This window comes from Linepithema humile, chromosome 5 (genome assembly GCF_040581485.1).
Source record: "Linepithema humile isolate Giens D197 chromosome 5, Lhum_UNIL_v1.0, whole genome shotgun sequence".
NCBI lineage: Eukaryota > Metazoa > Arthropoda > Insecta > Hymenoptera > Formicidae > Linepithema > Linepithema humile.
In genome coordinates this window covers 789,208-809,295 of record NC_090132.1, presented here as the reverse complement: position 1 = coordinate 809,295, position 20,088 = coordinate 789,208, and the positions used below count along the sequence as shown (strand labels likewise).

General features: G+C 38.8%; 1 protein-coding gene across 4 annotated transcripts in view; it reads right to left on the bottom strand.

The window, feature by feature from the left end:
* Positions 1-20,088, bottom strand: part of LOC105675400 (uncharacterized) — a 59,252-nt gene that overhangs the window by 2,074 nt on the left and 37,090 nt on the right. For 2 of the 4 annotated variants that reach the window (XM_067356409.1, XM_012372526.2), the window contains 8 exons: positions 6,655-6,862; positions 5,779-6,300; positions 4,643-5,516; positions 3,350-4,243; positions 3,045-3,263; positions 1,078-1,253; positions 330-581; positions 94-255 (listed from right to left, as the gene is read on the bottom strand). In XM_067356409.1, coding sequence (XP_067212510.1) covers positions 94-255; positions 330-581; positions 1,078-1,253; positions 3,045-3,263; positions 3,350-4,243; positions 4,643-5,516; positions 5,779-6,300; positions 6,655-6,816 — 3,261 coding nt within the window. In that variant the 5' untranslated portion in view covers positions 6,817-6,862. The remainder of the gene's footprint in view (positions 1-93; positions 256-329; positions 582-1,077; positions 1,254-3,044; positions 3,264-3,349; positions 4,244-4,642; positions 5,517-5,778; positions 6,301-6,654; positions 6,863-20,088) is intronic. The other 2 variants (XM_067356410.1, XM_067356411.1) reach the window with 2 other exon arrangements.

The window sequence follows — 20,088 nt, the reverse complement described above, 5'->3', positions numbered from 1 at the left end:
ATACAAAAAACGATCGAATCTTGAGCGATAAGTGAAAGGAATTAATAACGCTTATCGTGCTGTTCTGTAAACAAAAATATCAATTTAACATACTTGTTCGAGGAATTGAGCAAGCGCTTCGTGATTCGCAACCACTACGGCGCCGTAATTGTCTTCGAGACTTCGATGAACAATCGTGCGTCCCCTGCGTTGCCTCAAACGACCCATTCTTGGATCGTCGTCCCTATTTTTCCAATCCTGATCCTCCTCGGCACCCTAAATTTACAAATATTTTTGATTATTAAGAAGTGAAACAGCAACGGAAAACAAATGTAACAGGTGATACACACCTCGTCACCGGTGTAAAACGTGTATGGCGCGTAAAGTTCGCTCTCGGTTTCGCTGCCGCAATACGGCAACGAGGTCGATCTCACGAACGGTTGATGAAGCTTCATCTCCGGGTCTCCACCCATTGCACTACTATCTGATTTTCTTTTACAAGGCATGCGATATACGCCACCGCCACCGTGTCGCAGCTCGAGATTCGAATCGCACTCGGGCGAGCTCGAAAGGCACTCGTACACGTGACTGTCGTTGGACGTCTGAGATAAAATAATGTGTATATCATACTGTGTTGTCACAAACATTATATATTTACGCTGAACCGATACCAGATGGCATTTAGTACGTATGTAAATGTTTCCCAAAATATTTTTCGATTTATTAATTTTATATACCAAAGCGCGCAAGATTTTATCTGCGATCTGTTTGCAAAATGACAGATCTTTTCAAACGGACGCGCATTGCATCTCGCAATTGCAATTGCATTGCAATATTTTTACCACGCTTTCGACATGCGTCACTGCAACATTGCTGCAATCTTATTAAAATTCCGTCCATGTCCACGACCATTCTATGTAATGTTTTTGTAACATTACATCGCGACTTGCCAGATTGCAATGTTCTGCGCTGCGTGAATTTTTTTTATCCTCACGACTAGATAACCAGATAATTGAGCGAACAGTTTCTAATACGTACAAATCCTACGTTTGGAATCGGTTCGGATAAAAACGGGTTTGATGGAAGAAGATCTGTTACCGGCGAGTCGGACGTGGGTCGCACGGCGGTGAGACCGTCGTAGTCCTGACTGTCGGACGACGCGCCGTGCCTCTTCGGGACGGGCTGGCAAACGGCCCGGTCTCTCATACTGGCGGTTCTTTGGGGTTTCGAGGGTGCCAGGGCGCTGCGCACCTCACCTGTAACATCCTCCGCTGCTGCAGGCACGTTCGCCATCCGTCAAGCGCCACGGGTTAGTACCACAAGACACAAGGCACAAAAAAACAGGCTGGCTAGCTATCTAGTTCGCCTAGCGTACTAAAGGAACATGTCCGCGTCGCGCACACAAAACGGGATTTCGCATGACGACCGTGCGTAACGAACGTTAGTTCACCCATGATGCGTGTCCCACGCATGTGGAATGGTGCTGTCAGTACGTGGACGGGGTATCCTTTATATTCTAATCATTTCATTTCCCACATAATGATGTATTAGAGCTACAACTAACTTGTCTCATGCGCCTATTATGCTCCTGTATTTTCCAGCACCCGAATAATTGTTGTAATTTGGACAGCCGCAACAATTTTCATTGTTCATATTCGGATAATAATCAGGCGAAATTATTTTCAGCCGACGAATTTTTTAAACGACGCCTCCTGCTACACGACAAGCAAAAACAGGCATGAGGATCGAGGATTCTTGAATTATCGGGGACTTTTACGAATTTTCTCCTTACAAGCATACGTCATCTAAATCTTACGAGTCAACCTAGACCCTAATGGTATGTCAATTACGCAATTATGGATTATGCCAGTACGCAATCGTAGTGCGTGCAATGCATGCGGCGTTAGTTGCACCCAGCAGATCGGTTAGAGGAGTCCTCGCGTAACGTCAACAAATGTTGCCTGTGGTACGCGGCGCACGCACCGTTATGTAACTACCGCAAAAGGGAGGAAAGAAAAAAAAAAAAAAAACGGAGAGAGACGTGAACGCGGTTCGTGTGCGCGCGGCTACGCTTGAGTAAGTCGCGCTTATGCCAGCGCGGTGGACGCGGCTCCCTGTACGCGTTAATGAGGGAGGGGGGGATTGATGCGGAGGTGCAACGAACAAGCCATAGCATCGGGAGAACACATTCCGCAACACTGTACGGTATATACGTATCCGCGTGACCGAAGTGCGATCACGAATTCAATGAACAGAAACTCTGGTCTTCTCAGACAATATACGTTTATTTCAGACACAGATGTTTATAGTTTACAGAATTTTCACCCTTTGCATTCTTCTGCAAAGAGTAAGGTATAACAAGCAGCGTGTTCACTTAACCAGCCATTCTCAAACTTTCTACTGCAATCTTATCACGGAAGAATGCTCTGTAAAAGTAATCCGTATTAGGAATAAAAAGCTATAGCACTTTAATCGATGTTGCGCTTAACATTACATGGAACAATACCAGTGCCTGACAGGGACAAATCTCGTCCGAAAGAGTAGGAATAAGTTCTTTCACTGAGAGTACACAGTAACATCATAGAAAATATTATCAATATAACACTTATCACAGAATATTGTGACTTTCCAAAAATAATTTCAGCGCCTCCTAAAGTTTTTAAAGCCGAGATTTAACTCGGATTCTACTTTCGTTATTTCATTCTTTAAGCTCTAGTCTTAATTCTACAAATAATAATATATACTTTAGCGTATTTGTCACATTCTTATTGTCGCATGTGAATAATAATCAAAGTTTCAACTTAACTAAAATATAATTCTCAATCTCAATCTCCTTCGTGCGACCCGCCCGATCGATTGCGGCATCCGATTAAATGCGATTAAGAAGAAAAAAAGCAAGTATTATCATCCGGTGTCACGTGGCTCGATCGCTGTACCCCGCGCAAGCAGAGTGACGTCTCTCTCGTTTTAAAAAAGCGGCTGTCGCGAAGGTTCGTGTGAGTATGGCTGTTAACATCGAGTACGGTCGCGACGTGATCAGTTACACTGTATGGGCCTGAACTTACCCAGATTCGCGTAAATCGAGTCCGAGGTTGTCGCGGCCGTCGGCCTCCACGTGGCCTTCGAGGATATCTTGTCGCTTCTCGGAGAAGTAACGTTCAACTTGATCTCCGCGCGAGGCGGCGGCGGTCTGACAGGTTTGTTCGCCGAATCCGGCCTCGGCCAATCCTCGAGGGATTGAGTTCTGGGCGGCGGCGGGGGTTTCCCAGGCCTCGCCGTAACGCCTTATAATTTATTTCATATATTTTATATATATATATATCCGAAATCTCACGAAATTATAAATTGTGTAAAAAATTAATTTGCTCACCTGCGGACGACGGAGGAGATCGCGCCGTTTTTGATTCGCTTCTCGCGCCACTGGAATCCGTCTGATCCTCGCCGATCTTGACGGTGGCGATTCTGTCGTTTCCTAGCACTTCCACCGCGGCGCCGTCCAGCTCCAACGGATGGATTATTTCCAATCGCGGTTTCGGTTGCGGAGTCGACGGTATCTCGTCGGCCTTCGCGCCCGACGTCTGGCCGGTGATCATGTCCATATCCTTCCTCGAGCCCATTCTTAGGAACCTCTTCAGGGAGAAACCTCTTCGATTTCTGCTCCTTTTCTTCTCCTCCCGCACCTCCTTTTCGGCAGTCAAGCTGTCCTGCGACAGGGATATCGTTCTTCTAGAAGCGGACTCGGTCGGTTGGACTTTAACGCTTGCGCTGGTTGGATCCGGCAGTTCGCAGACCGCTTTGCGAAACTTCGGACTGCACGAGGACGATCGCTCTCTCTTCTCCTTCTCGCGGACGACCGGTGAATCGGATTTCATATTCGCTCCCGGATTCCTCGCGAACAGAGAAGAGACCGGCAGAAGTTCCTCCGCGGATTCCGGCGGTCGCGGAGCCATTCTTCTCTTGTTTGGCGAGCGTATAAGCTCCATTGTGGACACGGAAACGGGAGTGATTTCCGGAAACTCCTCATCCGGCGCAATGTTCTCGTCCGCTTCTTCATTTTCCATCGGATAATTCCTCGACAAGCTTGGCGCTGTTGGAGTATTTAAAATGGAAGTAGATAACGGCGAAAGAGCGGATTTTAATGGGGGTTTTGTTCGATTTTCAGATTCCAAGTTTTGAGTTATATTCGAGGAAACTTGATATTCCGATGAAACCTCGCTCGAGGTATTCTTCTTCGCTGCATGTCGAGAGCTTATCTCTTGCAAATCTAGAAAGACGTAATACGCATCGCAATGATACTAAAAGTGTGAGAAAAACTTAAAAAAAAAAAGAAAATTTTTATAAATTTTTTTATTACAGTGAGTCATATGAAATTAATTTATTTCTGTTCGTACAAATCAGTTTTAACAATGCAAAAAAATTAATTGTCTCTTTAAAACAAACAGTATTTTAATCGCTTGATAAAAAAAAAGTAATCGTAAGAGAGAGTAAAAAAATTTTAAAAAAAATTTTGTTTTATTTCAAAACTTACAATCTATTTAAAAAATACAAAAAGCAATATGTAAAGATTTAGACTTTGCAGCAATTAAAGGCGGTCCAAGAATTTTTGCTTCAATTAAAAAATGATTTCTCGTTTAAGCACTCCGACGAGTCGTAAAATACTTACTTAAATGCTGCAAGGATCTGCTGGCGACATTTTGAACGGACGGCGGCGGCAGTACGTAATCGCTGTTGGGAATTTTCTTCACAGTGAGCGGACCATCGTTCAGGCTTGCCTTCGTGGAAAAGGTCACGGGCTTCTGCGGTACGACGGGTTTCGCTTTCAAATCGATATTATTAACGTTACCGTGTAGAAAAGAGGTCCTCGGTTCCGTGGTTATGATCGGCGGCGGGCTCGTAGGCAACGCCGGCGGTTCCGTTAATTCCTCCTCGTCCGCTTTGCCGTCCGGTTCCCCGGCGAGCTCCCGGCTGTTTTCGAAGCAAAATTTTCTTTCCATCGCGTTTTCGCATCCCCCTTCGACCTTGCGCACTTGCGGCGACGACTCTTTGTTGCCACTTTTATCGATGATATTCATCGGACGATCGCTTTCCGGCGTCTCCTCGTTCTTCAGAGACGTCAAGGCGAGCTCGGCTCCCGCTTCTTTCTCCTCATTTTGTTGCGTACATTCGCTTTTCTTCACCGTCGTCCTCTTTACGCACTCGCTCTCTCCCACGCCACTGTTCGGCGCGGATTGCGCAGATATCCTTGACGACGGCTCAACTTCAGTCTTTTTCACCGCTGAAACGCCATTAAGCGGGACGTTTATGGCGTTTCTCTTCTCGACTTTGCAAACGGGCGAGCACTTTTGCGCCGTCGTCGTCTCCGCCGTTTTCTCCGCGTCCGCGTTGGCGGAATTCGCCGAGCTTTCCTTCCGCATAACGGAAATCATATTGGAAGAGGTGATCAATGGCATGTCTACAATTTTCCCCAGTTCCGGAGGCGACTTTTGTTCCTGTTCGTCGAGCTTCTTTCGTTCCGTTCCATTGAATTTCTTAGCAATCTTTAATATCAGACATAAAGATGTCTACTCAAAGATATTCTTTCTATATAATACGATAAGTGTCGATTTGAAATTGCAAAATTAAAGACTCGATCTAATTTGCTAGTTTAAGTATCACGTTTGTGTCACGTTCATTTCGTTATTACAACGAGTTCAATTGTTCCTACATATATATATATATAACTAATTTATATTCAATTTTGTATTTAATTAAATACTGCGATACAAACAGATGTGGAGATAGAGTTTTCATTCTACTCACCTCAGTAGTGTTGTCCGACGATCCTTCATCCGCGGATTTGCATTTGAACGGACTGACTTGCAAATTGATCGCGTTGATCTTTCGATCGATGGGTCGTTTGGCAGCGGGAACAGATTCGTCTCCGCCGAAAGGCGTCACCGAGACCAAGAGAGTCGTCTTCCTACCGTCGGCGTCTCTCTGTATTCTACCCAGCATCAAAGAAGCGAAGGACTTGGCAGGCGTCGTCGTCGAGGGCTTGGTCGCCTCGTTCGCCCCGCTGTTCTCCAGGTCCGTTAAGTTTGCGGTGACCGTATTGAAGTTCGTATTCGCGCGAGTCAGGTCGAATAACGCGCGCTCCTCCTCGCTGTCTGGCACCGAATCTTCCGATTTGGCGGACAGGTCGGCCTGCACACCGTCCCTTTCCTCTTCGCCGTCGGAAAAGTCATCGCCGCCGTAACCGATTACTTCTGCAAGAGACTCCGGGAAGCCGACATTCTTTTTCCGCTGATCTTTCCGACTGATCGCCTTGCCGCGAAGGATACTCTAGAAAAATCGTCTCGTTATAACGAACGCGGCGTGCGTGTTGCGAAACTAGCAACACTTTAATAGACTTAATCGATAGTGATCATGTTCCGTTAATTGGACGTAATTGTACAACTGTAGAAACTGGCTTTCACAAGATATCCAATGCTTCAATACGCTTATATATTAGTCTGTCGCAAGTTTTTAACGTTCGTGGGAATCGCGTCGCGTAAAGTATCCGTAATAAATTCTTTACACCAAGTATCAGTCTCTCGCAAAATCCGTAAAGCAAAAAAAAATGAATAAAAATTACACATGTAAATTTGTAAAGGAAAGTAAATTGTAAAGTAGAATCGATTGTACGAGCTATAATACCTGTACTTGAAGGTGATCAATCTTCAGATTTGTGGAAGCTTTTTCGACGTTCAGTCGCAAGACATCGTCGGTCGCCGCATGCTCCTCTTTCGGTTTGAAGCAGTTCGAACAGAGCTCCTTCTTCCAAGCGTTTTGCACGAAGCGATTGCATTGTGTGGACATTGTTAGTTCACTGCAGCGACAGCGAAAGTCCCGTTACATCATCACTCTGAAAGGAAAGAAGTGAAATAGCAATCGTTTCAATTCCACAGTGCGAGACGATCAACGGTGCATTGTGCACACGCGACTAAGGAACGTGATAGTGCATGAAAAGTTATTCCGTTCCGGATCACCAAATGGTGTCCGAGAACGTTGCACTTCAACTTGCGCATAAAACTGTTTTTGATTTTTCACAAAGCAGAAGTGACAGGCAGGTTTCTCCAGACTCGAGCTCGGAGTACAATACGGCATAATATATTCAGCGTTTTGTTCAGCATAAACATTCCATTTTTTAATTTAGGAGAAAACGATGGTCAAATTCAGAGAAAGCGACGACTTTTGCTTGGAAAAGTAGTAATCTTAGTAAATAGTTTTTCACAAACCGATTTTAGTATCATTCATTTTTTATTCTGTACTTTTATTCCAATAAATATTAAAAATTATTATCGATTATTAGCTGCTATTCATTTATTTTCTACTTTCAATATTTTCCCAAATAAATATAATCTTTTAAAAAATTTCCAAATAGTTAATCTTTCGAAAAAGCTATTATTATAAAATATGAATGTATAATTTACGCTTCTTGAAACTCGCTTTGCGATGAAGCGCGGCTATCAACGAGTAATTATAATACGTTGGACGGCTGTTAAAACGAAAACGAAACGAATGAGTACATTTTCCTGTCCGCAACGTCGGCAATGGCCGCCGCGAATACAATCGGGACAATTGACTGGAGCTGCCGGCCGACTGAGTAATTGCCTCACTTCCGGTCTCCGTTTTATTTGCAATAACGATAGCCTTTGGCCTGTGCATGTCATTAGCAAGTAATACGTAAAAATATTACACTGTTGTACATGTTTCATACAGATGTGTAATTGATGCGTAAAAATAAAGATTAGAAAAATATAGTTTGCTGATTGTTATCGTGCATTGTTTTAAATGTTTAAAGAATTATACTTTAAATTGTTGTTCCTATTCAGACATGAGCAGATTAAGTGATTTTTATTCTATAGCCAAGTGACGATTACTTTTTCAATGTTATAGCTTGAATTACAAACGGAATTGTTGTAAATAATTATAAACAAAATACATTTTTTAATTAAAAATTAATCTTTCTACGAATAAAAAAGCAAATTTAAGAAAGTCAGGTATGCGGAATGCAGTGGTATTCCAAGTTTTCCTCTACACATTCTCGCTCTATCGACAAATATTCGCCGCTTATCGCAGAAACTGCAGAGTTGACAGAGTCTTATCATCGATACCGAGCACAAGGCAAGGATATTGCGTATAACGTTATCGAGGATAAGGAATTACACGATAATGACATGCGGTGACGTCCCATTAGCATGCAGGACCTGCGAATACTCGCAGGCCAGTTGGCAACGAAGTACCGTTGCCAATCTCGTTGATCCGTTACATCTCCTGCGTTCCTGTCCGCACACCTTGAAAATTCACGCAGGTGAAAAGCGTCGCAGTCGTGCCAAAAATCTGGACTCACATTGAGAACGCGCTCCATAACTGGGAGCCGGAATTTTGCTTCGAACAAAACTGGAGAAGAATGTTTTGTCGCAGGCAGGTTCGTGCTATCGTCACAGAAAAACTAAATTACAGCTCGGCAACCACGCCTATTCTTCACAGCAAAGCAGAAATTTCAAGATTTGATCGAAGATTTATTATTTGTTTCGGAATATTATATGTCGCAAAGTTAGATTTATCTTTTAGAACGAAACTCCGGTCTCTGAAATTCGAAAATTCTTTATATCTTTTTCTTCTTTCTTAGTTTTTCGATTGAAAATTCAACAAAAAATATATTTATCTTTGCAGAGTGTAAATTAATAAAATTATTTTAGTATCATAAATTTTATATTTCAAGAATATAAAGGAGAGACTTTATTAAGAGAGAATAAATAGAGATTTATTTTTTTAGATCAAAGCTTCTATAAATTTAATTTAAAATTAACATTTTTAATTAGCAATTAAATTTTCTCGACAAAATATAAGAAATCCCATGTAATTCTTTCTTAGAGTATACGTCAAAAGAAATAAACTTTACGCATATTTTCGATATAGCTATTTGTGTGTTTTTATTAATTAAACATATATACGTGCTGTAGATTTTACACTGATAACTAAAGTGAATTTTGATTTCAATTTCATGTAAACTAATCGCGTTCAACTTGAATCATGCATGAATCTTCTTACAGAAATTCTCATTTGATTAAACCGAAGAGTAGCGTTAGCGCGAAGTGCCCAAATCTCTCATTGCGGTTTTAAGTAACCGCGTGCTTATAGCAATGTCACTTTGTAATCATGATAAATTAACCGTTGCTACATAACTGTATATAGTAATTGTGGTATAGTAGCTGCCACTCACCGGTCATTGCAAATTAACTCTATGCCTACATAACTGTGTAATCTACGGTTGAAAGAGGCAGTCCCTTTATACTAGCGTATAGAACATAACTCGTTTGGGGTGCTGTAGAGTTTCTTTCTTCGAAACGTACGGTCATAGAGGCAGACTTTGTCGAGACGTCTCATTCCTTTGAGATGACGCGTAATGTGGCGTGTCAAGGCATGGCAGACGAGAAACAAGGCGAGGCTCAATGCCAGTCTTACGTTTTGCAGTACTCGTATGCTTTAATTCTAGAGTGCGCCTCGTAAAAACAGAAAGTGTTCGCGGCTTCGCGTTTTTCGTATAAAATACTCAATAGTTATCCTAAAAATTTAATTATTTATTTAATATTTCTATTTTGTAAATCTATGTTTTCAATTGTAGCAACATACAAATTTTGTTTAAAGACTTAACAGAGAAAAATTAATCCCGAAATGCAAAAGTTCCGAAGGTTCAAAAAACATTAAAATAGCAATATGTAATAAAATATAAAATTATTTTAAGCGAAATTAAATTTAAACAGTCCAAGAAAAATAATTTAAAACTTATCTCAAGATTATATGTAAGATAAAAATCGATTTGTAAATTACACACTTGTAAAAGTAATGATAACTACTTGATCGCAAATCAGGAAGGAGTCCTACTTTTTTCAAAGTACCCTCACGGAAACGGCAACGTAATGACAACGCATACATACAGTGCAGCAGACCCTGTGAATCATTCCGTACAAAGAAAAATGCTTAGTGTGTCGTGAAATAAATGTCGACGGTTGTCTCACCGTTGCTTCCCACGGTAACGAATATACTGCAAACATATGTAGGAGATACGAGCAAAATTATCGCTCGCAGTTAGACGCACGTACTTTTCGCATAGGCACGAACCCGGTATACTATAAGCTCTAACACCGAGAGTAATAACAAGAACTTTAATGATCACGGGTAAAAGATTCATACGCGGATTCCGCTATGGAGCCCCGGTTGTTCCTTTTTGTGGTGCTCCGCGCTAATTACTATTAACCCACCGCCTGATTGCGGACATTAAGCTTGCCCCTTTACCACGTCTGGGAATTTCAATGGAATAGAGACCTAGAAGAATTACCTGGAAGAGAGGGGAGGGCGGACCGTTCGCTCGAGATCGCACGATATACACGTCGTTCGAGAGCACTCGAAAGGCGAAAGGCTTAATGGGTCAAGAGCAAGGTAATAAGTAGCCGGTACTAGTCATTCGAGATACATTAACGACTCGGATTACATCATTTCATATCAGACATCGTTGCTCTGGAAAATCATCGTTATTTAATCGTCATCGCAAATTATCGCGCTTTAATTTTTCTAAAATAACTGCAAAAAAAAATTAATCGATATTTTTAGGGGAAAACTCGTGATAAGTCAAACTTTTGTGGTAAATCCAACTGATTTAGTTGCTATAAATAATTAGCTTTTAAAAGCTAATCAACCTATTGCAAATTTGAAAATTAGAGATGGAAGAATTGTAATTGAGCGTGAAATTATTACGATTTAATGCAGCATATAGCACATGTAATATAACAATGCTTCCCACTCTCATAAAATCGCTTTCTATTTTTCTCCAGGTTGATGTGTACATCTGCATTTTTATTGCAGATTTTAAAATACTTCTTTCACAAATTAACAATTTCTATGACGTTCAATTATAATTTTCAAAAATGTCATGAAATTTTAATTTATTTCAGCGCACGCTTTGCAGATCTTGCAAACGCATGTATCGCAGCTACATGCGCATGCACTTAACTGGATACGCCATGAGACGAACTGAGTAATCTCTGTCTAACAGTAAACGGTGCGTTGGAAACCGTTGTCACATGATTAACGACAGTTTTTCACACAATTAGCGTGACGTCCGCATCGTTTGTGCGGATAAAGCTGGCCGTGAATTTATTCTTTAATTTGTGACATGATCTTGAGAAGAGCTTGATCTATGTTCGAAGCGAGTCTCGCAGACACTCGCATTCTGAATAAAATGATATTGCAATTGCGCAATGTTATTATGCAATTTTTTACATATTATTATGAGCGTGTTTCCAAGCTTTCCAATCTCATAAAATTATGAGATTATAACGATGACTAAGGTTTTTATCCGTGTATTCTCATTCTTTCGTATTTCATAGCGCTATTGATGGTTTTATTAAAAGATCAAAATATGTATAAATATTAATACTTCTCTCGTTTCTTCAAGACAATCACGTTAAATTATGATATCGGAAGCGAGAAACCAGTTGTAAATTTTTTATACAGTGTACGTCGAAATAAACTAGTTCTTTCGTGTGCCATAACCGGTAATGCAAATTGATAAAATATCGAAATATATCGAAAACTCCTTTTTCTTGTAAAACTTAATAGATTTTTTTCTCCTACTCTAAAATAAATAAATAAATTTTTTGCATGTCGCCATGTTTGATAATACACTGCAGAGGGATAAAGCTCGAAATAAATCGATATGGAATGCTATACATTTCAAATTCTCTTGTAATAGTACTACAAGTTCTGTGGTTTCATGGACGAATTGGAGTGTATTAACTGTACCATGAAGGACACTTGATAGCGACAATTGGTACGACATCGACGACAATGCACGCCGCTTTGCACTTTAGCGTAGCTACGTTTATCGAATTAGTTACAGGTGGTCGTGCCAACCCTACATGACAAAATCCAATGTACTATTCTAATGTGCATTTCCCATGTACGCAATATAATTACGCATCGAAAGCATTCGTTCGCAAATTTCTTTATTATTTAAATAATGAAAAATTACGATAATTATGTCACTTTTTGTAATATAAATATAGAAATATTTAATTTGTACATATAGCAATGCAGGATGTTTCAAAATTATTAAACATCCTTTAATTCTTTTACTAGTTTTGAGATTTTCTTCTCAATAAAAATGTCGAGATCACACGATAATTTTTTAATGTCTTATTTTACATTTGCGGATTATGCGTGTGTTCTCTAATGTACTTTAAACAGCCGTTTCTAAGCATCAATCTCAGCGTGATCAGTTTCCGTTTTTCTTAACATGATACTCTTTTATCCGCTCGAGCGTTTCGTCTGAGTCATTCAGCTTCATGCGTGATGCAAACTTGCACGCACTGCAAATAAAAACGAAAAGAAACGCTCACATTGTACACTTCCTGGCGCGAATAAATAGAAAACGGCATGTCTGCGACGAGTGGCGTCACATTTCGATGTGTGTCGAGAGTCTTTTTCTCTTTCCGCACGAATAATTATCGTGCGACTTGCGTTTCGATTATATTTTAGTTTATCGCAGCGTACAAATGCGTTTGCGTCAAAAGCGACGGAGCTTGTATCGACTCGAAGTTAAACCGGTTTCCGGCTTATGACCCGGAACCATTCTATTCTTGAATGTTAATACACCTCCCGAAGCACTTCAAAATACCGATCTGAACTTAACGTAATAATAGGATTTGCTACTGTCCAAAAAAATGTTTTCCCAAAGATTGCCTAAACAATGACGCAGCGTGCAACTATTGTAATATTACCAGGCATAAAGTATACAATTCACATGTGGCATTTATCAAATAAATATAAAGCTGCTTAAACGTTTCGAGCAAGAGTTATCAAGCAGCGGCACTTCAGATCCTGTCGAGTAAAATATATATATTTTCTCGGTTCTTTGTTTAAAACAGCAATGACGCGATTAACTCTCGTTGATTCTTAACGTTCAACCAGCCGGCACGACGGACCTTTCAAATATCAAGGGCACACAATTGCACACCATATACAAATATTTTTCGCGACGAATCTCTCGTCAAATAGGAATATTTTTTTCCGCAAAAATAAAAATCAGAGTGCTCCAATTCGAAGCACATTTTCTAAACAAAACCTGTCTTTGAAACGGAATAGAAATCGCATTTACGCTTTTACGTGATAAAACATAACACAATTGTACAACATACGAAGAAAGCGGTATCGAAAAGTATACTCGATTTGTTTGCAAAACGTAGACAAAAGGCACAAAATCGATTTTACGCTCACTCCTTTTTGTCGAAGCGACACAGCACGGTGTGTTCGTATTATGCTTTTACCGGTCCTAAACGAGGTCGACCAGCTTCGACCGTAACCACACCTCCTTCTGCTAGACTGGACTGCCCGTGCATTTGATCCTTCTGCTCTCAGCAGATCAGGGCTTCGATTGGGGTATGTGAGGCAGATAAGTACCCTTTCTCACGGCATTTCGAATCCTAAATCAGGAATTCTAATATGCTGAACCATAATATATATCTTTCTTTTGCGCTACATGCGCACACATTGCGAATTCCAAGCTATTGCATTAATCAAAAGACATTTTTATCGTCATAAAACGGTAATGCACAAAAGTGAGAATTATTTTCCAGTGAAATATAGCCCGTGCAATTAGTTTTTCGTAATATTGTGTAATACGCAATGTTGTGCCTTTAATATTTGAAAGGTCCAGCTGTGCGAATATTGAAAACCAACAAAAAGTAAAGCGATACTCAGAATATAGCGTGAGTTAAAATATAAAAGCTTTTTGATTCAGAATAAGAGCAAAATTTATTAGTTGGAACCGATATAAATTCATCTCGAATTATTTTATTTTCTGATTTTGAACAGAAAAGTTATTGTAATTATTTTTACCTTCGTTGTTATTGACATGTTGTTAATATTGTTAGCATATTTTTATTTTGAATCCTCGCTTATAACTATTCGTTTCTCCAAAGTTTCGTCTACACGTAGAAATCCTAATACGCTCCGAATTTCTCACCTTTCTTCTCTCAACTTTGCTATTCCGGAGAACGCGCAAGTTTCACGCGCAACGCCGACCGGCTTTCCACGCGTTTTCGCAGTTGCGTACGCACGTAACGTAGGTTTGCGCACGTATTGTAGGCTGGATGAGGGCCGCGAATGCGCAATCATCGCATCGCGCTCCGCTTATGCACGCTTTATCCATATGTATGACGTTTTTAATGTCGGCTCCGGTCTTTCACTTTGAGAATCGGAATGCGCGAAACCGCGCGTGTAGGTGATACACGACGCGGACTTTCCCTCGTAACCTTGCGATCTCGCGCTCGTCATCGCTCGCAACGCGAGCCACGTTCCACGCCTTTTGACTATCGCGTTGTTTCTCTATGATTATATGCCGATTAATTTGTCATGGTCCACGTAGAGCACTTGTTTGGCGCTGTTTGTGCCTTAAAAGGAAAATAACGCGCCGTTTCATATCGTGATAAGATAACGTAAAGGCCGCACAAATCATAAATGTCTTTGGATCTTCTTAGCAACAGAATAGGTAATCTAAGAAATATCCGCTCTCAATATACAGCTCGGTGTCCAATATAACCCACTCGCTGCCTACTCTTATATCTTTTCTTTTTTAATTCTACCTTTCACGCGGAGGTTTTGTGTGTCAAAGCTACTTTTTGGATGCGTGAATATTTGGAGCTGATCTATTATACATAATTTTATTGACTTATTCATTAATGTTTCCTTTGACAATGAATGAGAGACAATATTTTCTACATTGAGATGGTTTATATGAGCAATAAGTTAATTTTTATAGTCTTCGATAATTAATCATTTTCGACTCTCATTAAAACGTCAATTAAATTACGCTAGACATTTATGAATCTGTGATACTTTTCTTTTTATTCAAAAGAGCAAAAAATGGATATCTCTTTAAGTCATTACAAAATGTCATCGATTATTTCGAGGGAACTTTCTTTTCGAGTCGTCCATTGTCCTAGATTGATCATTGCGTGTGTGTACACTTCGCAGATTTCTTGATTTTTTTATGCCACGTTCCGTATATATTTACAGGCTGACTACATTAATTTAGAAGCTTCTATTTTGCATTTTACATGCGCACACATTCGCTGTGTGTAATTACACGTATGTGGGTTTGCATACTCGGAGCAGAACTTTGAAGCGTAGAATTATGTTTGGTCTTAATAAACATACCTATAATAACCATACATGGACGATTTGCAAGAGAACAAAATACGCGAGGACTCAAGAAAATTAAAAGAATTAAAAAAAAAAAATTCTATCGATTATTATTCATCTGTGCGTAATTGCAGCGTTAACGCTCAAGTAATAGGCATAAAAAATACGCATAAGAAACAACTTTGTAAAAGAGAATGTCGAATTTGAATTACATTCTACGAGTGTAAGAAGTGATGCTCAAGGAAGTTCCGCTTTAAAGTTCGCGAATAAAACGTCCTACTTCGCCAGATTGGATAAAGTGCTCGGAGCGATTTCGGATTAACGCTCGTTTGATGCGCGCCAGATTTCCCGTTGCTCATAGAAGGCGAACAGGGAGACGAGAGCAGAGTAGATAGTGTCCCCGATATTCCACATACATGGAGAAAGAAAAGACTCTTTCTTTGAGCGCACTAAGTATGTGTGTCTGTCGCGGCTCTCCGCCTGGTAGCTCATCATACATAGCCTTGTTCTTGCAGTCATCCGGAAACAGAATCGCTAAGAACCTGCAACACACGCTAACAAGCTTGTCGTGATCGTTCGAGATCGTTTTACTCGAGACAACCTCGTACGTCATAGAGATTCTGTTTAAAAAAAACCAGACCCGACTACCGCGATACCGCTTCTAGCGCGTGATCGTGCTCTTTCCCTCCCTTTCTCTTTATCCGCGATGTATTATTATGTTCGATTAGAGCATAGCGGAACCTTTCCGTGTCACAAACGTAAAATTATAACATAATAATACGTCACGAGCCACATAGTAATTAAAACATTTATCAAGCTGTATAAAAAAATCATGTTTTACAGTCTACAGATATTTAATTAGAAAAAAATTTAATAACATTTAATACGTATTATTTAGAGTTCACACAAAGTTCATATCTTTTTAATAACAGATTTTGAAAAATTCTGTATATTTATACAAGAAAAATTGCAATTATTATAATGAAAATGTATAATATAATATGCAGTAACCAGTAATTTTTTCACAATGACGCATTGTATTTTTTCTCCGTGTTTGCGGAAAGGAAGCACGGGTGAGATACCGAATGACGCAAAAATGCCATATGCTGCCTTCAATAAGAGAAGAATAAGTCGAAGAAAAACGTGTGCGTGCCTGAACTAGGCACACTGTTTTGTTTCCTCTAAATAACACTTAATCATATAATAGCATTTATGTACCAGACGCAATTACTCCTTTTTTTCCTTCGATGCGCATAATCGCGTTCCTCAATCAATCGGTCACGATCAAGTAGGCTATGTTTTTCCAGTTTCTTGGAAGAAATCGGACGACGTGTACGTATCACGGTTTCTACGATCATCGAAAGGCGCGCACTTTCTTCTTTCCGTCCGAAACCATTGCGTAGCTTTCATTCATAAGTGTATTTCGATTTCCACACGCGTTTTAGACCGATACAGTACATTTGCGTAAGTTTCCGTCCACTTTCATCCTTTCCTCTCGCGCTCAAGTGTGCAAAAAGTATCAATTTTACATTGTAAAAAAAATCAATAAAATGAAACAAATCAAATGTAAAAATTACATAATAGAAATAGTGGAAATATACTAAATATTGCAAGTTTACATAATTTTATAAATTTTACATCATTTATTTGCTATATTTCCGTTATTTATCATATAATTTTTACATCTTATTTCTTTAAATTTTCCGAATTTTTTTATAATGTAGCTAGAATGATAAAATATCAAATTGTAAATTGCTAATTTCTTACTAGTTTTTATGAGAAAAAAAATATTTCAATTCAATTTTTTTCTCTTATTTTTTTTTTTTTTAATTTTATTCTGCAAAACGATTCATGACATAATTAATGCAGAACTTTACTAATGCAACTGATGCACGCAAGACGTGAAGACTTTCTCCTTTTCTTCGTGACTGAGTTTAATTATCTTCTAGACTGAATGAATGCTTAATAGGGTCGTTTTCGATCCATCGGGGTGAACAATCTCGCGAATTAATTAGCGCATCGGTCGTTTCTAAACTTGCTATTATAAACCTGCATCTAACATACCTGTCACATCGTGCAAGAAATAGTGCTTCCGGGAGCGATGAACCTTCAATGCCCGTCGCGTCTTCGTGACAGAAATTACATTGTGACGTAATAAACTGATATTAATAAAACTTCTATGCATTGTTAAAAAAAGAAAACAATTAGGCAAAGCATTAAAAATAATAATCTATTTTTCTTGCGGAAATAGTCAAAAATATAAAACGTTCAATATAAATGAGATGCGAAATGTATTCGGTATCCGAAATATCAAAATGAATATTTTAGGAACTATTAAAGCGGGAGTTAACGGAAACGGCGAGAACGAGCAACGTGCCATTTCCGACGGGCAGGTTGATACGACTGCAAAGTGGCACAAGGACTACCGGATAGATTTCCTTCCTTACAGGTAAGAACCTTGTTTCTATTCTGGCATAGCCTAACAAAGATCGATAGATTGCTTAAACCACCAGCTGTTCAGAAAATAATCCCGTTCTCTCTGTAAAGAGATCCGTTTCCCTTATAAAATTATAGGCGTTTGTAAACTTGTCTCGTGCAAATAACTTTCAAAAGTGTAACATTTTTTGTCATAATACAGATGTAAAATAAATGTTAATGATTGAAATAGATATATACGATGAAAAAATATCAAAGTTGAATTTATAAAATAATTATAAAATAATATCTCATTAATGTTAATTACAAAGGATTTTACATTCTAATGTCAAAGAATCGATATAATATCGATGGAATAATAAAGTTTAAAATTTAAGATAGTGAGATGTCGCAACAATATTTGTTAAATTTTAAAAATAATCTCCAGTCATTGCATTTTTATCGTACTGATTCTTTAATGTCAAGTTGTGAAATTAACATTAATATGTCGCTTTATTCATTCCAAATTCATTTTTATCTTCATTTTTTGCCATACACGCCCACTTACGTCATTAACATTCGTTTTACATAAATCCTTTGCATTCGTATTATCAGTTTCTCTTCATCCACGCCTACGCGAGTTACACCTCTTTTGCAAGAATGACACAATTAAAAATTATCATTTTTTTCGAGATAAGGAAAGAAAGGAGAAAGTATCCTTTATCTGAAATGAAATCACTACTAACGAAAGCGTTATAAATTGAAACGTAATATTCAATATTATTTTTAACAAAGTTTACAGTCTGTTATTTATCATAAAGCGATTCGTAAAAGCTAAATAAGACTTGACTAAGCTAAAATTGACTGCAATAATCTTCTGTTTGAACTTGTGAAGCCACTATCACGTTTTTTTTAATCAGCTTACGTTTCAGAAATTCCTTGACATCTATTAACTTTTCATAAACATTGTTAAAGACGTTATTAATCATTTTTGCTTCATACGGTGTCGCGTGTTATTGTGAAGAATAGAGAACTAAGTGTGTCCACGTTATGTCACGACTGTTTTTAGTGTCGTGATACACCCACATGAAAGCTATATATAAAAAGTATCATATTGTACCATATTATTGCGGAAGAATTACCGTGATAAAATACAAAACTAAGCTTGGCAAATTTCCGTTAAAATAACGTTGCAACATTTGCATTGTCATATCGTAATAGAGCAAAATAGACAGTGACTTGCATCGTGAAGCCCGTATAAGATGGTAATAACAGCTGTCGTGACATATTGTCACGTACGAATCGACTTTTAATTCAGCCACCAATTCAATTAATCTGTTGAAATTATTCGATTGAAAGCGGAGTTTCGATGAAATGTACGAGATGCAATCTAAAAGTTACGCATATTATTCTCCTATTTGACTCGTAATTTTTATGTGTTAATTTTGAATTGCACGATCTACATATCGTGTAGTTTAAAAAGTTTAAAATTTGAAAGTGTTATAATTCAAAAACAATAGAAATTTAATTTACTAAGCTAAAACTAAAAGTTTTGCATTTTTTTTGTTTTTACATAATGCTCTAAGTATTAAGTTTTAGATATATATATATTTTAATTATTTTATTTCGGAAAACTATTCTTTATTCAAGGAAATAAATTAAAAATGACTTGTCTAATAATTTCGGCGTCTTTCTAGATATGATTTTGACAACAATCTTTAATTTTCTATCCGAAATTTGACAATATACAGTCCGCGACGCGCAAAGCCGCGTACTATGTACTCGCGACACGTGCGTATTTACGCACACATGCGCGTGCATATGTGCAAGTGCGAGCTGGCAAAGAGGTCAATGCCTCTTTCTCTCGTTCATTTACCACGAACGTTCCGATCGCGCTGTCTACGGCGCGAAATCGCAAGCGATATCGGAACTTTGATTTCGGTCACGAGGGACAATGAACTGTCTGAAAGATGCCATCTCAAGGAACTAGTAATTCTCAAATCCGGTCTTATATAAATAAAAGATATACGATGGATTAAACTATAGATAGTTTCTTCATATATCTTATCATTTCATGAATTGAGTATTACATGGATAAGAAAATTTTTCCACGCTGGAAATTATTTAAACAAGTCATTGATAAAACTTAAAAAATTCCCTCAGAAATTTTTACAAATTTATATTATTTATCAAAAGAAAAATATGATATTGGTTTTATGTGTTGCAACTATCTTTTAAATAATTTTAATTGTTACGTTCATCTGCTAAGAGCTATTTCGCACGAGACAACTGCATAATCTAAAACATAAAATCGCCGTGCAAGCCCGTTTCTTGCAAACATGACGAGCTATTCGTTATCGTATTATCACAATTTGATATAAATGAGGATGTAGCGGGTAAGTGCATACCGCAAAATTGCGCAGCGGTTGTGCGGGACAAGGAAGTACACGCACAAACTGCAGTCGCAAA